Here is a 23,121-nt window from a genome sequence, read left to right as displayed (position 1 = left end):
TAAATAGAAAGTTCGACAAATAATTTACGAATAAATTTTAGTTTTGTTTGTTTATATTGGTTTAGTAAATTTAATAATCGATCGATCATTAATAATATTTCAAGATTCGTAATTAAGAGTCGTTTGATATTATCATGAATTTTATATTTTTAAAAATTTTACTTTGTTTTATTTTTATTTTACTGAAATTGAAAACATACTTGAAAATTATATTTTTGTTGCAAAAATATTAAAACAAGAGACCATAATGGGAAGTGGTTGAGCGTATGATTTACTGATTGGTAGGGGTTTTAACTTTTAACCCAAGTTTTGGCAGCTTTGATGATCATCTTTCAATAATTTTGTTTTCAATTCTCAAAAAAAAAAAAAAAAAACCCATGAAACAAAAATATTTCCAAATGACCCTTAAATAAACACACCTAAACATAACAAAATTTATTTATATTCGATTTATTTATGATTTTAAACAAGTCGAAGAAAGTATTATAATATATATATATTTTTTTTTTATATATTGGTATGGTAACTGTTGTTTCACCTCTGTCTGATTTGGGTGACAGATAAAAAGATGAAAATTTTGGATATGCATTCATTGGTGTTTGTTTTTCCCAATTTCCATTTTCTTAAAAGCAAATGGTGCCTAAGTTTTGGTTCTAGTGCAAGTGCACGCCTTAAAAGTAACACTAACAAACATTTTGTTTGCAACTCCTATATCAATAATGATTGAGACTTCACTTTGAGGCCCCTTTTTTTTTGGAAGATCTTGCTTGTTACAAGGTCATGTACATCATAATTCACTACAAATGAAATTAAAGTATAAATATATGATGACATTTTAATCTAAAATCATCAAATCCTACATATAGCATAGTCTTAATTTAAACAAATATTTAAAAATGTGACTTAAGTCACACTTGTTTATCATAAAAAATTAAATGTCAACAATTTTTTTATTAAATAAATGGATTAATTGAGCTTTTACTCAATTATTTACGTAAAATAAATACATAAATTTATATATTTTTTAGTATAAAAAAGACCATAATCACCTAACCAAAAATAAAATTATAAATATTAAAATTTGAGCATCAGATCTGTTTGATGTTATATCTTAAAAACAATTGAATGAATCAATTTAATTAAATTTTAAATTTCATATAAGTAAAATCACAAATCCTTCAATGCAAAAATGGTTTGCTATTATTAAGGGTTTTTGTTTTTTAATAAATTGTGAATGGACATTTTTTCCATATACAAGTAAAACTCATAATTTATTGCTTTGATGTCATAAGGATTCTCATAATTTAGGACACGTGACATATTTTGGCATCAAATTTTTTTATGGGTACTTTTTTATAATTTGATTTACATCTCATCTTACTTAATTATTAATAACCTTATTTAAGTTTACTTTTAATCGGATTTTCTTGACTTTGCAAATTGAATTAGTCTTAAGCTAATTATTATTGAAGCCCATTTCCCTGTCTCCCTCTTTCTCATTGTTCTCAAAATTTGAACTTACTAATTAATACCATTTAAATATAGTTTGAGAATTAGTCAATACATGTGATGATCTTAAGACGTGTACCTACTTACCATATCAAAGTTAATGCTCACACATTCAAGCTTGGCTAACCAATTAACTTGTGATTTGGGTTTAGAATTTAATCTCAAAATAATACGATGATATGTTAAAAGTCATTTTAAAAAAAATATTTTTTTGAATACATAAAATATTATAATACGATATAAAATAAATTATAAATATTAAAATTTAAATTTATTAAATATTATATTTTAAAAATAATTATATGAATTGATTGAATTAAACTCGAGTTCACTTTCAAGATTTTGATGCCTAATTATAATCACCACATAATATTGGAGGAAAATGGAGCGTTTTCATATGGGAATTTGACTTGGACAAAGCTTCGTAAAGTGGTTACGCTCCAAAATTGTGACGCTTTTTTCTTTTGTGACCCGCTCCTTTCCCCTTTCACTTTTTTTCCAAAGTGAAAGTAGCTTTCGACATTTCACAAGAAAAAATAAAAGAAAAAGGCCAAAAGTATATTCTTGTGAAATGAGCAATGGCAGAGACATAATCAAAGTGCTGTTTCGTGTCATTTTCTGCATAAAAATATCCTTGTAATAAGAAAGCAATTTTTTTTTCTTTTTTTGGTTTTTTTTGGGCTGATTTTGTCATAAATTTCCTTTGAATTTAATGGACCCAGGCCGTGCATATGCTTGACCAACCAAGCAAGATGCTTGACCTAGGTCCAGTTAAATGTTTGATTTCTTGGTCTGAGAAAACATTGGGTCGGGTCTACCCTATTTGTTTCACTATCTGCAGCCTTGCTGGTAATTATAAATCTTGAAAATTTTCATGAATTGTATCACAAAATTATAAATAATTTACGTATTTATTTTATATAAAATATTAAAAATTTATATATTTATATAATATTTTATATAAAAATTACATATTATAATTTATGTTAACACAAAAACATTAAATATATATTTTTATTTTATTAAATTTAATTCTTGTTAAAATTTTAAATCACATTTTTATTTATATTATTTTTGTATTATATTATCATGTTGTATTTGAAATTATTATATCTAGTTACAACTATAATTTACTTACCAACAATCAATTTTTATCTTATATATATATATATATATATATATCATCCCTCCTTAGAAATAAAATGACCCTTGAATTTAGAGGGAAATTTTAGAGAAATTAGAGCCAACAAGCCAAAAAAAAAAAAAAAGCTTAAATTCTATTGCACCGATGCCATGGAACCAAAGTTCTTATATATGTAATGAAACATGGATTGGGACAAATTGCATGTTCTAACGTGGCAACAAAACAGTTAGAGTTGGCCATCGGGTCGAGTTCGGAGTAGGTTTTGCTCACCCCGAATTCGACCCGACTTTATGTGTTATTAAATCTAAACTCGATCTTACTCGATTTTTTTTTATTTTTTCATACTCGAACTTGATTTCGACTAGATATTATATAATCTGTATTCAACTCTATCCGACTTGAAATTAATAAAATATTATTTTTTAAATATAAATATTTAAAAATATCATTATATAAATATATATAAATAAAAAATCAAATAATTAATTAAAAATAAAGTTTTATATAATATTAGGTCAGGTCGGATTTACGTAAAACTTGAATTCGATCCGATTCTGATTATTTCTTAATCATATCCGATCTGATTGATTAGAACTTTAATTTAAAAAAAAAAAATTGACTCCATATGGTCGGATCGGGTCGGATCGAAATCCGTCGAGGACAAATTAGATTACCGACCCTAAAAACAGCATGGCATTGGGATCAAACACCGGAGAACAGAAAATGGATCAAAGTTTTGTTTTGTTTTTTTTTTTGTTTTTTGGTAACTAACGTACCAGAAAGCTGAAAGTTTAGACCATTTGAGAAACTGGATGATCAATGCCAACGGACCATTTGAAATGAAAAAGCTGAACAATCATCTAGCAATAGCAATTGCATATTAATTTGAGTTGGATTTTTTTTGGTTCAACTCACACACACGTAACCTTGCCCATATTTCACGGTTCTGTCTTTGATCATGCTGATGATAACAAGGACAAGTTGATGATATTGCAATTAAGTCTCAACCTAAATTTAAGATTACTCATTTGCAAATTGCTAAACAAAGGTTAAGAGTACAGTTTTTTTTTTTTTTGGTTAAAAAATAAAATTTAAAAATTTAAAAGTATTTTCGAGTTATAAATGTATAATTATTTTTTATCATTAAAAAGTAATTTATAATTAAATTATAAGTATTTTGATCATTTAATTTGAATGATGTATATAAATATCTCATCACTCCCTTTATAAGGGATCAATTATTCTTTTAACTCTCTTATTTTTACTTCTAAACTTTTTTTATTAATTTTTTTGTTCTTATCTCTTAACTTAAATTTCGATCATCGACATAAATAAGGATATTTTTAAATTAAAATAGATAAATTTTTTTAAAAAAATATTTATATTAGACTTACAAATTACTTATTAAAAAAATTAATGATAATTAAATTAAAATTAAAATTTTATAAATAAAATATTCTAATCTTACTAACCAGTTTTCATTGGTTTACAGGTAAAGTTGTGAAATGCAAAATACAAAACACCTTTCTTTTGCCAACAAACGGAGCACTTTATGCATTGAAATCATCAAAAACAATTCAAAGATTGAGTCAAGTATAATGATTTTTTGGCAAAAAAAAAAAAAGGTATAATGGAATTGAAGTGGGGCTCATTGTTTTGAAAACAAGGCGTGAAGCGAAGATTCAAAAGTTTCGGCTAATGACTTTATTAATTAAAGGGTGAAATTAACATATATACATATCAGTCATGACCAAGAAAATATTGAACCTACTAATATAAAGTTTGAAAATATGATTTCATATTAGAAAAATAAATATCATGCATACATTTATTTTGCAAATCTAAAACTATATATTCATCTTTATTATAGTAATATTTAATCAAATGGTTTATCCTATAATTAGTTTATTCTCATGGATCAAGAAATGATTTTACTTTGGGATTTTTTTTTATGGTAAATGGTAATTGTTGTCATTGTACATTGCTTAAAATGATATTAAAAGGATATGTAATCAATGCATTATATTTTTTGTTTTGTGAAAACGGTGCATTAAATATAAATTATTTTATTAAAAAATTTAAAAATTTTAAGTGCTTAGTATTATTAATTAAAATGATATTAAAATAAACAATATAATTAAAATATATTAGTTTTTATAAATAATTAGATTTAATAATTTATATTATCATATCGTGTTTTGTGTAAGATACGATTTTAGATACGATATGAATAATTTTTACTAAAATACATGATTGATATGAATAACTTAAATACAAATATGACACGTTTATTATACGTGTTACTTGTGATACGACATGATTAATATATTTAAAATTAATTTATACTCAACTAATACAACACGATACAATATAATTAATACAATTATATATATGAATAACAAGATTAGACATGATTAATTATTCAAATAATATGATATGATATGGTACGATGAATACGATTATATACGAATAACATGATTAGACACGATTAATCTATTTATTTAAATAAAAAATATCATTTAAATTAGTATTTAAATAAAAAATTATTTAAAAATTAAATATTTATGATCTATTTAAACATTAAAATAATATGATAAATATGATTATTAATTTATTTTTTAAATAAATTAAAATAATTTTTAAAATTTTTTTATATTATAAATAATACCATGTTTTAAGTATATTTTACTATTTGATATAAATATAATACGAATAATATTATATCTTAATCATATCGATATAATTAAGACATAAAATATAATTATATTAAAATTATATATATTTATTTTCGTATCATATTATTATATTGTATGTAAAATTATTAGGTTTATAAAAAAACTTGATACCGATGATGCCATATATGCTGAGATTAGCGCCGTACACGTGTTATAATTTGTATTGTTTTAGGGTTTTGTCAGATAAGTGTAAGAGATAATCTAAATTAAACTGTACCCCCCACGTGCCAAAGCCATTTCATTAAAAGCAGCAGATGGGTGGTGGATGGATGATGGGCACATGGAACAAGTCTCACACTTCCAATTTTTCTTTTCCTCCCTAAATAGGTTTTGTTTTCACTTTCCTTTTATGAGTTAACTATCTTTATCAATCAACAGACTTAAGTTTTAAGCTAACTCTTGCACCTGCAATTGGATACCCAGGAACTTTTATGGACTAGCATCTTGATGTACCTTAACAGCCACATCAATCGGTTCGACCCTCATCTCGATAGATTTAATATCATACAAGTCAATCAGTCACGTTATTATTTATAGAATATGAGATAAAATGATCAGATTAAGTAGGTAGAATATTTATTACTCTTCTCCTTCTACCTTCTGTAAATATATATTATTGACTTAAAGTATCGAAGTGCATACTATAATACTGTTTCGGTGTTCTTAATTTTCGTCTTTGATCACGTTTTCTGACCTTTTCAACCTCGAGCAAACCCTTCAATCATCAAACCAAAAATTACATCACTACAGTTTTTCAAACAGACTTAATGGCCACCAATCTCCTTAGATAGAGTTCCCCTATAGGTTTTTTCCCATGCTTGTTGCCTACCAAAGGAGTGAAAATGACAGTTTGCTGAAGACTTTCTTGTCAACTTGGTAATTTTTGTCAATTCATTAAGCAAAATGAACTTTAAGATTGGTGACAATTTGGGATCTGATATACAAATTCTATGCAGGAGTTTGGGTTGTTGAGTTTGAGTTGCCTTGTCTTAGAGGGCAGGTTAATTAGCGTTAGAGTTGGATGGAATTCAATGGTACTACTCGTACATATAAGGGTTTCCAATTTGTTCCACAGAAAATTTCCTACTATTAAAAACAAAGCATTTAAAGAAGAGAAGCAACGACCTTTTGATAGGCTTCTCTAGTAATTTTAATGTGGTAGGAAGTTTGGCAGTGTTGCCAGAACCACCCTAATTCCCTAAATGCAAGAGAAGATAAAATCTTATTAATGGATAAAAGAAAGATGAGACTTGGACTGTCATAATTTGATGTTGATAGTGAGAGTGTGAAACTGCCAATTTTAAATAAAAACAAATAAAGTTTAATAATTTGAATAATATTCGAAGAATTAGTTATGTGGTTAATGAAGTAAAAAAGAAGAGTTTTGATGGAAAAGTTGATAATGAGCCTAAGGCTAATGCAGGCTATCATTTTTCTCCTGGGCAACACTCAAATAAGCTAAAAGATGAAATGCTCCAATTGGCTGTACTTTTCTATATAGTAAAGAACCTCTTCTCTTCCATCTATTGCAAATTGCACCTTATTGCCATCTCCTTTTGAAAATGAGCTATCAATTTTCAAAGCAAGAACTCCCTGGTACCTACTGCCTAATGGCATGCTTCTTGCCACCATTAACAAGAGCTTCCATACCATTTAGTGCCTGAAGAACAGCTTTTATGAGAAATTTGGACATCAACAGGTTTTACTCTCAATTTGGTAGTTGTAGGGGCTGATTTTGCTTAGGCTTAACCAAAAACATGATTTCTTGAAACTAATGCACCGAGTCTGAAGTGCTTTGGAACTGCAAAACTTTCCACAGCTAAAGAGTTTAACTGTGTTTGCCATATCCTAAAAAGAACAAAAAAAACAAGACAAAGATTGGGAGAAGATCCAGGGCAAAACTCTAGAGTTATTAAGGTAAGAAAAAAAAAATCCAATGTGAAAATAAAGGTAACCAAAAAGGGGTAGTTCAGATATTCAACTAGATTTACCTGTACTGTACTTGACTTGTCTTACTGAGGCAATGCTTTAAAGCAGCATCCAATAAAAAGTGTTGACGTGTCAGTTACATATTTCATGTTTCTGGAACACGAGGTAACACAACCACCATTTTCTTTTGCAAAGATAAAATCTTTTCCCTACAACAGTCGGTTATCGCTTGGTCAATTACCCCTGATTTTTAGGAAATAAAAAGAAATATAAAAAAAAACAGATTTTTTTTTTAAACTCTTACTGTATTTAATCGTAGCCTCTCTGAATTGTAACAAAACCCTAAAAGGGTTCTTGTAAGAAACAATCGCCGCCGGATTTGATCTCAGCCGTCAATTGTTTCTTACTATATATCACTAAACTTCTTTTCACTCTCTTCTTTGATCTCAGCTTCAAAAATAAAGCTCTCTCCTTTCCAAGATATTTACTTTGTTTTTAGCTCTATTTTTATTTTTGTAGTTGCTGGTTTCACTAGGAAAAGATGGTTCTCTTACCTGGTTTTTGTTGGTTAATTTTATGATATCAAAATTTGAAGAATATTTAAGTTTGGGTATTTTTGTTTTCTTAGTTTGATAATCTCGGGAGATGGATTTTAGCTGTTTATGAGTTTAGGGTGGTTAAAGTTTTGATCTTTGACCTGTTTAGTAGCTTAAAGTGAGAATCTTTGAAGTTTGTAAATATGGGTTTTAGGTGTATTAGTGTAGAAAAGTTTACGTTTTTGGGTTTAGTTTAGGGTTTAGAGTTTGATTATTGATTTTGGGTAGTGATCATTTTGGGAGTTTTGATAGAGGGTAATGATCAATTAGGGTTCTTAAGAATGTTATCTGAATTGGGTAGGAGACCGATGATAGGAAGTAGTGAAGGATCATTTGGGGATGATTTGGAGAAGGAGATAGGATTATTGCTCCGTGAACAGCGTACTAGGCAAGACGCTGATGATCTTGAACGCGAGCTAAACTTGTATAGAAGTGGCTCTGCCCCTCCTACTGTGGAGGGTTCACTGAGTGCAGTTGGCGGTTTGTTTGGGGGTGGAGCTGCTGCTGGTACTGGTGGTGGTAGTGTGGCTACCGCCTTTTCAGCTTTTGCTGGAGCTAAAAATGGAAATGGTTTTGCATCTGAGGAAGAGCTTAGGTCTGATCCAGCTTATCATTCATACTATTACTCAAATGTGAATCTCAACCCGAGGCTCCCACCTCCGCTGCTTTCCAAGGAGGATTGGAAGTTTGCACAGAGGTTGAAGGGAGAGAGTTCAGTGATAGGTGGGATTGGAGATAGGAGAAAAGTGAATAGGGCTGATAATGGTAGCAGTAGGTCCTTGTTTTCTATGCCGCCAGGGTTTGATTCCAGGAAACAAGAGAGTGAAGTAGAGGCAGAGAAAGTGCATAGCTCCACGGATTGGGGTGGTGATGGACTGATTGGTTTGTCTGGTATAGGACTTGGAAGCAAACAGAAAAGCCTTGCTGAAATTTTTCAGGTGATAACCAATTGTAGTTTAACTCTTTGTCATAAATTTCACTTGTTCTAAGATTTTTGATTTTGTACAGTCTCTGCCTTTTGTTGCTTATAACAGTTTGCTTATCCAAGGACTCTCCCTTTATGAATTATTTGTAGTGACTTTTTTTTTCCTTAATTTTTATGTTTTGATATGTAGCATGCTGAATATCCTTATGGTACTGCTGTCTTCAATTGAAAATATGCTTAGTGACGCTTGTTTTGGAGAGTCTCAAGTGCAGTTTTCTGGCTTGTCTTTGGCATGTAATAAATGGATATGTACAAGGAAATTCTGTCATTGGTAAATAATGGAGCAGTTTGCTGAGTGTCTCTGAGTTGGATAAATTTGTTGCCTTACTTTCATTTCACTAATTTTAAATGCTGTTTGAAATTAACTTTCTATCTTTGTTGATAACTGGTGTGCCCATTTATGCTATTGTATGGGCTTGATTAATTTCGTTAGAAATGTGACTTGGGGGTAACTGACATAAATGGAATTTTGACGTGGTCATAGTTTGTCTACCACTTGAACAAGAATAGCAAAGAAAGAAAGTAACCAGTCGTCAAGTCTATTTCGTAATATTGTAAATTGGGTCACGGAAACCATAATAACAGCATCCTTTTTACTTGTGTGTGCTAAGTTGTCTCAAGATTTGTACTTGGACTCACAAATCATATCTATGACTAATACAATTATTCACCGTTCTTGTGATTCCCAAGGTAGTAATGGTACTATGTGTAAAACTTAGTAGGCCTATTTGTGATAAATTTGTGTCTGGTTTGCAAATAGCTAGGTTGTTTAAAGTATATCCTAGGTTTCAAAATGCAACTCTAAATATTTCTCATTTAAATTTTCAAGTTGTTCCTCTTCCCTTAGCTTTCTATGTAACTATCAAACTAAGTTCTTCTTGTTCTTATATTAAAAACTTCTGGAACTTTGCCTTTTCTTTTGTTGCAGTGATTTAATATCTGGTATCTTTGCAGGATGATTTGGGACAATCTGCTCCAGTTACAAGGATACCATCTCGTCCTGCTAGTCGTAATGCTTTTGACGAGAAATTTGAGAATGTAGGTTCTGCTGAATCTGAGCTGGCTCATTTGCGCCGTGAACTGACTTCTGCAGATACTTTACGGTCAAGTGCAAGTGGTCAAGGATTGTCCGTAGTCCATACTATTGGGCCACCTTCTTCTTACACTTATGCTGCTGCTGTAGGAGCTTCCTTGTCTAGGAGTACCACTCCTGATCCCCAACTAGTAGCTAGGGCTCCTAGTCCTTGCCTGACACCAATTGGAGCAGGCAGAGTTGGTAACTCAGAGAAAAGAAGCATAAATAGTTCAAGCACATTTGGTGGTGTCAAATCTGGTGTCAACGAGTCTGCAGATCTTGTAGCTGCTTTATCAGGCATGAACCTGTCATCAAATGGTGTGATAGATGAAGATAATCAGTTATCATCACAGATTGAACAAGATGTTGAAAATCACCAGAATTATTTGTTTGGTCTGCAAGATGGTCAAAATCATATCAAACAACCGGCTTTCTTGAAGAAACCTGAATCTGGCCATTTACATATGCCTTCAGCTAAGAGTAATGGAGGCAGATCAGACCTGAAAAACCCATCCTTGCTTTCTGATAGGCAAGCTGAGCTGCAGAAATCTACCATCCCCTCAAACAATTCTTACTTGAAAGGATCACCTACTTCCATTCTTAATGGTGGTAGCAGCTTACCGGCTCAGTATCAACATGGTGATGTTGCAAATTCGTCATTTCCAAACTATGGGTTAAGTGGTTACACTTTAAATCCTGCTTTGGCCTCTATGATGGGTAGCCAACTTGGAACTGGTAATCTGCCACCATTGTTTGAAAATGTTGCTGCTCCATCAGCTTTAGCAATCCCTGGAATGGACTCCAGAGTACTTGGGGGAGGTTTGGGTTCTGGACAAAACATTTCAAATGCTGCATCTGAGTCGCATAATCTTGGTAGAGTTGGAAGCCAAGTAGCTGGGAATGCTATGCAGGGACCTTTTATTGATCTTATGTATCTTCAATATCTAAGGACATCTGATTATGCTGCAGCACAGCTTGCAGCTCTTAATGACCCCTCTATGGATAGGAATTTCGTAGGTAATTCATACATGAACTTGCTTGACCTTCAAAAAGCTTATCTTGGAGCTTTGCTGTCACCTCAGAAATCTCAGTATGGTGTACCTTTGGGTGCTAAATCTGTTAGTTCTAATCTTCATGGTTTTTATGGAAATTCCTCCTTTGGAACGGGCATTTCTTATCCCGGAAGCCCCTTAGCTAGCTCTGTTATTCCAAATTCTCCAGTTGGACCCGGTAGCCCTATCAGACACACTGACCTGAATATCCGTTTTCCTTCTGGGATGAGGAATCTAGCTGGGGGTGTCATGGGATCCTGGCATTTGGATGCAGGATACAACATGGATGAAAGCTTTGCCTCCTCCTTACTTGAGGAGTTTAAGAGTAATAAAACAAAGTGTTTTGAACTTTCAGAAATCGTTGGTCATGTTGTTGAGTTCAGGTATGTTGTATCTTAAATCATGTTTTATGTTGTCATACTATCACCCTGACTTTTTTATGCTTCTTATGAGCAGCGCAGATCAGTATGGCAGCCGATTTATTCAGCAAAAACTTGAAACAGCTTCAGCTGAAGAGAAAATTATGGTTTATGAGGAAATCATGCCTCAAGCTCTTGCTTTGATGACTGATGTGTTTGGTAATTATGTTATTCAAAAGGTATCTGCTTCTTAATCTGTTGCATATCTGCATAGTTGTATAAGTTTATGGTTTATTGTATTTTTTACGGAATGAAATCTGTATCTGCGTACAGTTTTTTGAACATGGACTTCCAGCTCAGAGAAGAGAACTTGCTGGCAAGCTTTTTGGTCATGTTTTAACACTTAGTCTTCAAATGTATGGCTGTCGTGTGATTCAGAAGGTATTAGTATATGCTTGCTATTCTTCTGGACTTTATTTCTTGTTTTTCTTCAGTTTGGTTTGCTCATAATCATCAAGTTGCATGTTGAACAACTTCACCTGTTGATTGTTTTCATATATCTACCTTCTCATAATTGCAGTTTCTTGACAAGTTATGAGTTTCTTTCTAAATGACACTTGCACAATTTTGTAATTGACAAGTGAAAACGTGTCATTAGTGTTGTCATGTTATATTTTCCATTTCATACAAAATTCTATAAGTCTTGTTTATGTTTGTTTTTGAATGTGTGCTATTTATGCTTCAATCATGGTAACAGAGCTTAATTTTGTGATCGCCTTAACTTGCTTTTTATATAGATTTCATAAAAGTGCTCATGCTAATTGATCTGAGTCTGAATGGTTACATGAATGATGCCCCAGCTTTCTTACACTTATTTATGCTTTGTTTATCATTCAAGGCCATAGAAGTTGTCGATCTGGATCAGAAGATTAAAATGGTTCAAGAGCTTGATGGTAGTGTGATGCGTTGTGTACGTGATCAGAATGGCAACCATGTTATCCAAAAGTGTATTGAATGTGTTCCTGAGGAAAACATTCAATTTATAGTTACAACATTTTTTGATCAAGTTGTTTCCCTTTCCACTCACCCATATGGGTGCCGAGTGATACAGGTTCCGGGATTTTTTGCTTATGTTTTAACTTTTGGAACTGTTCTATGTTAAGAATGAGTCATTTGTGTTCTGTATTAATTTTTTTCAACACCTCAGAGAATACTGGAGCATTGCAAGGACCCAAAAACACAGAGTAAGGTTATGGACGAGATTTTAGGATCTGTTAGCATGTTGGCCCAAGACCAGTATGGCAATTATGTTGTTCAGGTTGTGATTCTTTTCTCTAAAACTTATATTTTGCATATTATAGGATCTGTTGGGGAAAAAGTAATCAACCAAATCTTCTTGAGGGTCTTCACTCCTCTTTCCTTTATATCTATTAATATGCTGTCCATAATTTTTGTGGTATTTGTTGTTTATTTTTACAGTGTATCTTTGAATGTGTTTATTTTTATCGTTAGTTTGGTCTCTATAGTATTCTTATACTGCTTGACGCACGAACTGACCTTTTCATTCACTTAGCAGCACGTACTGGAGCGCGGAAAGCCTCATGAGCGTTCAATTATAATTAAGGAGTTAGCTGGAAAGATTGTCCAGATGAGTCAGCAGAAGTTTGCCTCTAATGTTGTTGAGAAGTGCTTGACTTTTGGTGGTCCTTCTGAACGTCAGTTATTGGTGAATGAAATGCTTGGTTCCACTGATGAGAACGAGCCTCTTCAGGTTTGTCTATTTTTGTGCTGATTTTTTTAAACTTTGAACAGAAATACTTTTGATTTTTAAGTCCTCCTGTTTGGAAAAAAAAAATCCCAAAAGAACTTCCCCTCGTTTATAAATCATTGGATGAACCATGACTGCCATTGTCTGTGCCTGGTTTAGCTGAGTATGGTCATCTTATTCGTGAGAACTATGCATTCATTCATATTTTTACTGACAGCTGTTTGTCCATCTCAGGCAATGATGAAAGATCAATTTGCGAACTACGTTGTACAGAAAGTACTAGAGACTTGTGACGACCAACAACGTGAGCTGATCCTTTCTCGAATTAAGGTCCATTTAAATGCATTGAAGAAGTACACTTACGGAAAGCATATTGTTGCGCGTGTAGAGAAACTTGTTGCTGCTGGGGGTACTTATTTTTCCTTGTCTTCAATGGTTGCTTATAAGTTTACATACATACATATATATATATATACATGTAGAAGTGAATGCTATACTAAGTTTATATATATATGTATATATATGTATACACACACACACACTCACTAAGAAACTCATTTACACCATACATGGATAAAATTCAATATGCCGACACTCTCTGGCAAGTGTTTATAAACAGAGTGAAAATTTTAGTTGCTTATAATTTGTTTTTTCACAAACTGCAATTCAGTTTTCTATTAAAAAAAAAAAAAACCTTTTTAAGGACATTTTGATGCTAACCATAGGAGTTTGATGGAGTTTTGAAGTGAGCAGGCATATGGCTCTGTCAAAGCCATGAAAGACATATAGCTCCTATTACTGGATGTTGAACTATATTTACCAAAATTCACCTTTCTTTCTGATCGGTTCGAATTTGATCCCTATTATCATCTTATATTTTCTGTATGTTGAAGCCTTCTAACATGCGAATTTGCACTCTTTTTTCAGAAAGGAGAATTGCTGCTCAGTCTCCACACCCGGTGTAGGAAAGAATGTGTTTGTACAGCTAACAGAAGCCATGAGAGCTTCCCCACTTCCTTTCTTCCCATATCTAGGTCTATGGTTCTACCTCTCTTTTCAGACAGGTAAGAGCTGTACGGAAATAAAAGTTGTTGCGCTTGTATTTGAAACTGTACATTGTGTAGCTTAAGCTTTATACATAGAGTGGAGCAAAGCTGAGGTTCAGCTGTTGAACACAACTGATGCCCCTGCAGAGGAGATAAAAAATGATTATACAAGTTTTTAAGGGTGTAAAAATTTTTAAATGGTGAGGTAGTTCATATCATAACGCGACTGTACAAATGTTGGCTTGTGGAGAGCTGTTGATGTTTAGGTGATGAGGCCACAGTTTTTTTATCCCTCGATAAATTCTTAATGGCAATTTTCTTTTCTTCCCCTAAATGCACACTATTTTGGAAGTTTGTCTTTCCTTCTTGCCCTTTGTGAAAGTTGCAAATTAGATTTGATAATTTAAAATACGATACGAACATGATTCAAAAATAAAATATAAAAATAATATAATTTAAAAATTTAATAATAATTATATACGAATTTAATAAAATTAAAAAAATATATTTTATATTTTTGTGATGTAAACTATTATATATAATTTTTGTATAAAATATTATATGAATATATAAATTTTAATATTTTATATTATATAAATGCTCGAATCGGTATATTTAAGGTGAACTTATATTTTAGGCAATTATTGGGTACAAATCATTTGGAAAAAAATTGAAAATTATCTCTATGTATGTAGCCGGCAACCCAACTCAAAACACTGCAATTCAGAGACTACACGTAGTTACGAAATCATAAATTTAAGTCAATTCAGGACGAAAGAAAGAAGTAGCAATTTTGAGAACTTACCCAAATAGAGAGGATGGTTAGAGCAAGAAAGGCAACGAGGAGAAGAGCTTGTATAATTGTTGCCACACCTTCATCTCCAGGAGAGGGCATATCTGCTGGGAATTGCCAAGTGGGGTGGAATCCGACGATAAAACTCTTTCAAGAGTAATAAAAGTTTCCCAGTACATCGTCTCAATTGGGTTGTGAAAATGAATGGCTTGTCTTGGTGTTGTTGATAAGGAATCAAATATGATAATCAAATCGACTTTTCCCTTTTAATTTAATGATTAAGAGATGAATTAAAAATTATATGGACGTAGATTCGATCCTGTCATCCCTCCTCTTTTATAAAGACATTAGTCTTCTTTTGCAACAAAAAAAAATGATAATCAAATCTTATATTTGATCATCATATATTTATTTTATTTAAATTATATTATGTTATTGTATTAAGAAAAAAATTAATAATTTATTACATATCATATATATATATATATAAATTTATTAAAATATATTATTTAATTATCATATTTGATTTGTAATAAATGATTAGTTTTTTTTGAATATGTGATATTAATTAGAATGAAAAAGACATATTGGTACAGAATTATTGTTTCATACGATGTTTTCATCCGCCTTGGCAAAACCCGCCAACCGGTTTGAGAAAAATCCAAGTGTTGTACTTTATGAGACAAGACAGTTGGCGCCTAGGCTGATTTGGCTAGAAATCCAAGGGCATCGATTATTGCTCAGACCAGTTGCAGACAGCAGTCGGCTCTTTGGCTGATTGGGCTAAAAATTCAAGTGGCATATTTGAATGAAATTTTTTTAAAAAATATTTTAATAATTCTTTTTAATATTTATGTTTATTTATTTCATTTTTAATACATATAAAATTTAAAATTATTATATTATATTTTATGTCAATATCAAATATCAAATATATTATTTATTTAAGTTATATAAACTTTTTCATTACATTATTTTATATATTTTTCATATGTTTAAAATCTCCTATTAAATATAAAATTATTTTATTTTTAAAAGAATACATATTCGAATCATATTCGTTAAAAAAATTATTTTATTTATTCATATTTATTTATTAAAATAATATATTATTTATATTTAATTTATATTCATTCAATTAAATTAAATAAATTTTTTAGTAAATATTACACGAATATGTTCATTAATATATTCACAAATATATATAAATAAATATATTAATGAATAATAAATAAATTATAATTACATAAATTTAAATAAATAAATCTTAAATAAATATAAATAAATTCAAATAAATATAAACTAACTTCAAAATATGATTAGAATAAAAGATAAAAATATAATTTATTAATATTATTGTAAATTAATAATAAATAAATAATAAATAAATGAGTTTTAAATAAATAGTAAATAAATTTATAAAAAATTATTTATATTTAATTCATTTAATAAATGAATATATAAATAATATTTAAAATTATTTATTAAATTTAATAAATAAATAAAAATAAATAAAAATAAATAAAAATCAAATATATTTATGAACGATTTTTCGAATACTCCATTCACCTAAATTCCTAGTTAAAGATATAACATATAAACACATGTATAAGTATGGGGCTCCAAATTTTTTTTCCAACAAAAAAAAAAAAATGGTCTCAAAGTGGATAAGCCCAAGGGCTCCACTCATCAGCATCTCATCTCATTTTAAACCTTGTTATTCTCTTACCCATCCTATGATCTTCCACCTCTTTATCGTTCATGGTTTCCCATCATACGGTTCACAACTCCCCATGCTATCCATTCATGATTCTCCCATTTCTGTCCTCCCAGCTGTTCACCAACACCCTCTTCTTCCCTTGGTCAGTCCGCTTTAAGAAAAGGTCCAAGGGCAAAACCGTCTTAAAAAATACCAATTGTCACGTGCCCCGAAATACCCTCAAAAGTGCACCGACTTTGCTTACTGGGCCAACTCTCTTCCAACCCCACCATGTCCATTTCCGTAATAAAATCCCCTCCACAACCGACGATCCAGCGCGACCACTTACTTCCGTACGACACACAAGTAATTTACGTGGCAAACTCTAATTGGAGAAATTTGATATTTTAGTATGTAGAGATATTTGGCGGATCAAAAATATATGGCTAAGTCGTCCACGTTGGCACTAGCTAGACCGACCTGGAATCAGATATTGCACTTTTTTTCTTCTTCACTTCCTTTTCCTTTCTTTTCCCACGAAAAGTTTCTTTTTTTTTTTTCTTTTTCTTTCCTCCCAAACAGCCCCGATTTTCACGCGGATATCTGAAAATCTCTTAAGTTTTACTCTTTCTGTCCGATCCAAACAACAATATCCGAAAACTCATTCAAAAAATCCCTGATTTGATGGTCAATGAATAAATATGGGAGAAGAAGTGAAGATGAGTGAATTTGAAGCTAAAGGCGGAGACGATGAAGAAGCAACCGCAACCTCCATCGCTGCCGTCGTTGACGAAAGGGTTCTGGAATGGGAGATGGGATTACCGAACTGCGATGATTTAACTCCGTTATCTCAATCCTTAATCCCACCGGAACTCGCCTCCGCTTTCAGCATCTCGCCGGAACCTTGTCGGACCGCTCTCGACGTCAGCTGCGCTTCTCACAGTACCCTCTTTTCCATCCGCTCCATTGGGGTTCACTCCACCACCGATAACAATAACAACAACAATAATAACAATTTTCGTTCTTTTAGTGACTCGATGGTAGTTGAACCGGAAGGGGAGGGCTCGGGTTCCGGTTCCGGTTCCGGATCCGACCCGAAGAAGATGAGGAAGATGGATATTGCGGAGGAAGCGGATTCAGCGGTTAGGACAACGGAGGATTCGGACGATCCATCAGCTAGGACATTGAAACGACCACGTTTAGTGTGGACGCCTCAACTGCACAAAAGATTCGTTGATGTGGTGGCCCATTTAGGGATAAAAAACTCGGTTCCCAAAACGATCATGCAGCTAATGAACGTCGAAGGCTTGACCCGAGAGAACGTGGCCAGTCATTTGCAAAAATATCGGCTTTACTTGAAAAGAATGCAAGGGTTAAGCAACGAAGGCCCATCGGCTTCCGATCAGCTGTTTGCATCAACGCCGGTGCCGCAGAGTCTTCATGAGAGTGTAAACGGCGGCGGAGGAGGAAGTGGTGTTGGTGGTGGTAGTGCGAATGGGAATGGGCATGTGGGGATGGCTATACCGATACCTTATGGGGCACCGATGATGCCGGTACCGATGCCGATGTATGGTCATGTGGTGACGCATCAAGGAGGGTATCATCATCAGAATGGGTATGAAGCGAATTCGTATGGGATGATGCAGCAGAGAGATTGGTCTGGTGGGAATAAATATGGGTCAGTAGCGTCGTATCCCCATCATATGGCTCTCAATGATAATTTAAATTAGCTGGATTTTTGTACAAAGGTCAGTCCTTTTCTTTCTTTTTATCATTTTTATAATATAAGTTTTCATCTTTATTAATTGGTTGACTGTTAGTTATAAACTTGTAATCTAGTTTTTGTTGAAAAGACTGAATTGCTGTTAAGGAACTTCCTTTTGCTAAGAACTGAAATTTAATATGCTAATTTGCGTGAAAATTTTGGTTCTTAGATGTGAAGTAATCTTGATTCTTGACATATACAGTGATATATAATACTGTTGTTCTGGAACTTGCTTGGGTTTTGGGGGATTGGAATGGAATGGAAAGCGGTTGAGTTTAGATTATTTTGTTATTATTGAGAATGGATGAAGACATGATTTAAACAGGATTAAGAAGCAATAATTTCATATTTTGTACTCATCTCAAAGAAAAGAATCACTTTTGTTTTTAGGTTACTTTATTATGTATACTTGATTATGATTGATGCCTTTTCTGCATACAAAAGAGACATTCTATGCAAAAGGTAAGCATTTCATGTTCACCAGATGAATGGATGCTTTGCTCGGTGGTCTTACCCTCTTTTCTTCTGTGATGTATTGGAGCTTGTACTTTCCTCAGCAGTCAGCACTATCTTTGAGCAACTGTTCAGTGCTTATCTATTTCTCAGCTGTTGTTTCTATGTTTATTTATATTTTTATATATACTTTTTGAATAGAACTGTCTGCTTCATTTACCTTTTGCATTGCAAAATTTATCTAATCTATTTTCTTCTTTTCACCTACATTGCCTTCCATCTTCCTTATCTTTTTTTTTTTTCCCCATTCGTCACATTCATAGTATTAGTTAATGTAGTCCAACTGTTTCGAAACCTTGGTTGAAGTGGTTTTGCTCTAGGTTGCTCTTGATTATGCTGGGGATAACTGATAAAACCATAAGTTCTCCAGTTTCTCAGAAAACTGCTTAGATGGCTTTGATTTAATGTTTCTTATGTTTGCTGCCTGTTGATTTCTTTATCGTATTTATACAGTTTCAATTAAATCATTGCATTACAAAATCAATCATGGATATTATTCTTTTGTAGATTTAGAAAATTTTTATCAACTCGGTGTTCACTTGACTCTCTGAAATGTCTGGATTCTCATGGTTTTTGACAGACAGATGGTTCCTTATGAAGTACTTTGACCATATTTGAGTGGAGTATTCCAGTTATGAATGAGACTTGAATGAACATGGGCGAGGCAAAGCGATGAAACCTCTCATTGGATTGCTTTCTTGATTTAATTGATAGCGGACAGAAGTTCTCTGCATATTTTTCTTCTTCTACCTAGCTTATAGCCAGATAGCAGCAGCAAGTACCCCAACAGTTCCCTCATCCTATTCCTAGTACGTAGATTAGAGCAACTCCCTGAACTACTTTCTTAACTTGTAATTTAATCGGTAATTGCCATTACCTTGTGTATTATTGAATCATTAAACTTTATTTTTGGCCACGAAACTAAAGCTAAGCAAAAGTCCATCATTCATCAGCAATCTTGCTCGTTATTGGATATGACTCTATGACCTTTTCCTGTTTCTTTTTTAGAGAACTTTTTATCCCCTTTCCATTGGCTTGAAGTAATTAGCAGCCAATTGTGCATCCTCACATTATAATTTAAGTCATGTTTGCTTTTCTTCTTCTCAAGTATTCCATATGAATACATACAAAACTTTGAGTTTTGTTGACATATTGGGCATGGTTTGCATCGATTGATTTGCGCAGGTTACTAGTATTTGTCAAAATTTCTGTTCTATTTCTTGCAGGAGGTTTCCCTTGTGGTTCGCTAGTTCTACAGCTTGCTGCCAACTAAGGATAACAAAGGAGCACATGATGTCTGTAGATACACTGCTATTGCTGGAGTAGAACTGCCACATGAGAAAATTGACCGTTCGGTATGGGCAATGGTCTTTCCAAGTTTCAACATGTCACTGCCCAAACATCGGAAAGTTTTAGGTTATCAAGGAAGAAATTAACAAATCGATCTCGGGTTCTTGATTCTATTGTTCTATATGCTTTTGTTGGTTTCAGATTTTGAGTACTTTATTCCATTGTATGGGCATCTTTGCACTTATCCAAATGTTTAGAAGATCATTGATTGTCAGCATCGTCTACCCAAAAACAGGCAGCTGGATGCAATAACCAATAAAAACAGGGCATGGATACATTACTTTTTTGGCTCTACTAACCTTGCAATCATTCCTTCATGAGAATGCATGGCATGAATGAGAAGTAAGCCCAAAGCCAAACAGCTGATAATAGAGCTTTACAGGCGAACTTGAGATAATCATGATATAAAGCACGAGGAATACAATCACTCTCATGCAAATACATTACTTTTCTAAGAAATCAGGAACCTTCTATCCAACTGCATCCTAGAAATTTTCTTAGCTTCCTTTTCTTCATCATCTTCTTTAACCTTGCAACATTTCCCCAACTGCCCACATCAGCATATAAATTTGCTAACAGCAGATTGTTTCCCTTGCTACCAGGCTCAAGCTCCCGCAAATGCTTAACTGCTAGTTCAGCAAGATTAATATTCCCGTGGGTCCTACATGCTCCTAATAGTGCTCCCCACACAAATAAATCTGGTTCTATACGCATTGTCTTGATAACATCATAAGCCTCATCAAGTTTTCCTGCACGACCTAAGAGATCTACCAGACAGGCATAATGTTCTAATCTTGGGGTTATCTTGTACTTCTCTTGCATCGAGTTGAATATACTGTTTCCAAGCTCAACCAATCCAGCATGAGCACAAGCAGTGAGGACCGCTGTGAAAGTCAAGTGGTCCAGCTTCCTTCCCTCCTCCACCATTTGTTTGTAAAGCTGAATTGCTTCTTCACAGTATCCATGATTTGCATAAGCGAAAATCATTGAATTCCAAGCAACAGTGCCCTTTTCAGACATTTTATAAAACAGAGTTCTTGCTTCAGATATAAAGCCACACTTAGCATACATATCAACAAGAGCACTCTTCACATAAATATCATCTACAACCCCAATCACCACTGCATATCCCTGAACCTCCTTCCCACACTTGAACTTCACTGCACTCATGCAAGCAGGCAAAAGACTACTAATTGTAGCTGAACTTGGATACAACCCCTGCTTCATCATCTTCTTAAAAGTATCAAAAGCTTCACCATATCGAAAATTCTGCACAAGCCCTGAAATGACAGATGTCCAAGATACCACATCAGGCTCAATCCCAGAAGCCAACATCAATTCAAAAACTTTAGACACCAACAGATATTCACCTTTCTTTGAAAACCCAGCAATCAAAGTGTTCCAAGTAACCACATCAGGCTTAACTCCAATCAACTTCATCTCCTCCACCAAACGTAACCCTTCTTCTACAAGCCCCTTTCGAGCATATCCTGAAATAACAGCATTCAAAGCTACCAAATCTTTCTCAAACATTGCATCAAACACTTTTTTCGCCTTTTCAACTTGCCCGCATTTCGAGTACATATCAATAAGAGAACTGGTAACAAAAGCATCATTTTCAAAAGATTTCTTGAGGCACGAGCAATGAATTTTCTTTCCCGTTTCTTCATCCAAAACATGCGCACAAGCTTTCAAGATGCTGGGGATAACATATTTGTTGACTTCAAAACCTTCAGCTTGCATTTCAGAAAAAATATTAATCGCCTCTTGATAATACCCACGTCGAGAGTATGCCCCTATGATGGAAATCCAACGGTGGACATTTGTTTTGGGAATTTTATCGAACAGTTTACGAGCATCGGATATTTGCCCACACTCCGTGTAAAAAGTTATGAACTTGGATGTCAAATAAGTCAAATGAGCCAACCCATTGATGATTAAGTGCGCGTGGAGCAGTTTTCCTGGTTTCAGCGCTCGATCACGAGCGTATATTTCTATAAGATCGGCGTAAGCATCAGTTGATATTTGATGCGAACGGTGCATGATCAGGAAAATTGTTCACTTGGGGTACCCAAAAATGCTCCGCCGTTGATAACCTGTAAAAGGCCGGAAAATTGAGATGCGATTTAGTCGGCGGCTATGAAGGTCACCTGTTCTCGTTACTATAAAACTTATATAGTTTCATTAGGGGCCCCACTTGGACAGTAATGTCTACAAATTGATGAACAATGCTAGACGTTGATTTTGCTTACTTTGACATTAAGTTGGACCCATCACGGGGTATGCAAAATCTGATTGATATGAGCCGTTTGACCTTCATAATGGCACTGACTTGGATGAACTTAAGTTCCAGGCAATGAAGCAATGCTTCCATTGCCAGTAATCTCCATATGAAATACAACCTTTGTTGAAGTGATGAAACCTATAATTATCACTTAAGACTATTAACTCTGCCTGTAATCATTGATTCCAACTTCATAAACATATGACAATCAGTGCCAAACTCTGAGGTTCTTGAAAATTCTGACAGGCTTTCCTGCTGGCAAGCTGCAAGTTTTCCACTATGGTATAAACAAACAAGAATCTTCCTTGACCTGCAGTGGAGCCCCAGTAGTAGTATATGCAGGGCCTTTTATTTGCATCGTTACTTGCTTCAACTTATGGTACATTTTGCTGATTATTGCGCAAAAAGAATTTGTGTATCTTGTTGCTCACTTCTGTCCAACTAAATCCTGGTTCTTTTCTAACCTCCTTTAGAAGGGGGGAGGTACTTCCATACTTTAAGTCAGAATACAAAGATTGC

At 33.2% G+C, this 23,121-nt stretch overlaps 2 protein-coding genes and 1 pseudogene across 8 annotated transcripts; 2 read left to right on the top strand and 1 right to left on the bottom strand.

The window, feature by feature from the left end:
* The first annotated feature begins 7,759 nt into the window (after positions 1–7,759).
* Positions 7,760–14,532, top strand: LOC111301376 (pumilio homolog 2-like; annotated as a pseudogene). Its single transcript, XR_016328324.1, has 9 exons — positions 7,760–8,851; positions 9,853–11,408; positions 11,482–11,623; positions 11,718–11,825; positions 12,283–12,495; positions 12,592–12,702; positions 12,961–13,155; positions 13,387–13,561; positions 14,080–14,532. The product of XR_016328324.1 is annotated as a pumilio homolog 2-like (transcript).
* Positions 14,533–17,162: 2,630 nt separating this feature from the next.
* On the top strand, positions 17,163–20,532 carry LOC111301375 (transcription factor LUX-like). Of its 5 annotated transcripts, none has more exons than XR_016328325.1 (3): positions 17,163–18,438; positions 19,549–19,777; positions 20,195–20,532. XR_016328325.1 is itself a non-coding variant. In XM_022896983.2 (2 exons), the coding sequence occupies exon 1, from the start codon at positions 17,392–17,394 to the stop codon at positions 18,418–18,420; it is 1,029 nt and encodes a 342-aa protein (XP_022752718.2). In that variant the 5' UTR covers positions 17,163–17,391; the 3' UTR covers positions 18,421–18,438; positions 19,553–19,924. The 5 variants fall into 5 exon arrangements, 3 of the variants coding, with proteins under 3 accessions (XP_022752718.2, XP_022752719.2, XP_022752717.2); XR_016328326.1 differs by having other exon boundaries at positions 17,227–18,438; positions 19,549–19,831; XM_022896983.2 differs by lacking the exon at positions 20,195–20,532 and having other exon boundaries at positions 19,553–19,924.
* On the bottom strand, positions 20,510–22,708 carry LOC111301374 (Tetratricopeptide repeat (TPR)-like superfamily protein). 2 transcript variants are annotated; one of them, XM_022896980.2, is made up of 2 exons: positions 21,689–22,590; positions 20,510–21,598 (listed from the first exon to the last, which is right to left on the bottom strand). In XM_022896980.2, exons 1-2 carry the CDS (start codon positions 22,359–22,361, stop codon positions 20,778–20,780), a joined length of 1,494 nt encoding a protein of 497 aa, XP_022752715.2. In that variant the 5' UTR covers positions 22,362–22,590; the 3' UTR covers positions 20,510–20,777. The 2 variants fall into 2 exon arrangements, with proteins under 2 accessions (XP_022752715.2, XP_089600949.1); XM_089744823.1 differs by having other exon boundaries at positions 20,565–22,414; positions 22,571–22,708.
* Positions 22,709–23,121: the final 413 nt, after the last annotated feature.

This window comes from Durio zibethinus, chromosome 15 (genome assembly GCF_047325235.1).
Source record: "Durio zibethinus cultivar Kanyao isolate XHJ-2024 chromosome 15, ASM4732523v1, whole genome shotgun sequence".
In the NCBI taxonomy this organism is placed as follows: Eukaryota; Viridiplantae; Streptophyta; class Magnoliopsida; order Malvales; family Malvaceae; genus Durio; species Durio zibethinus.
The sequence above is the reverse complement of the archived record's forward strand: the minus strand, read 5'-3'. Positions and strand labels throughout refer to the sequence as shown.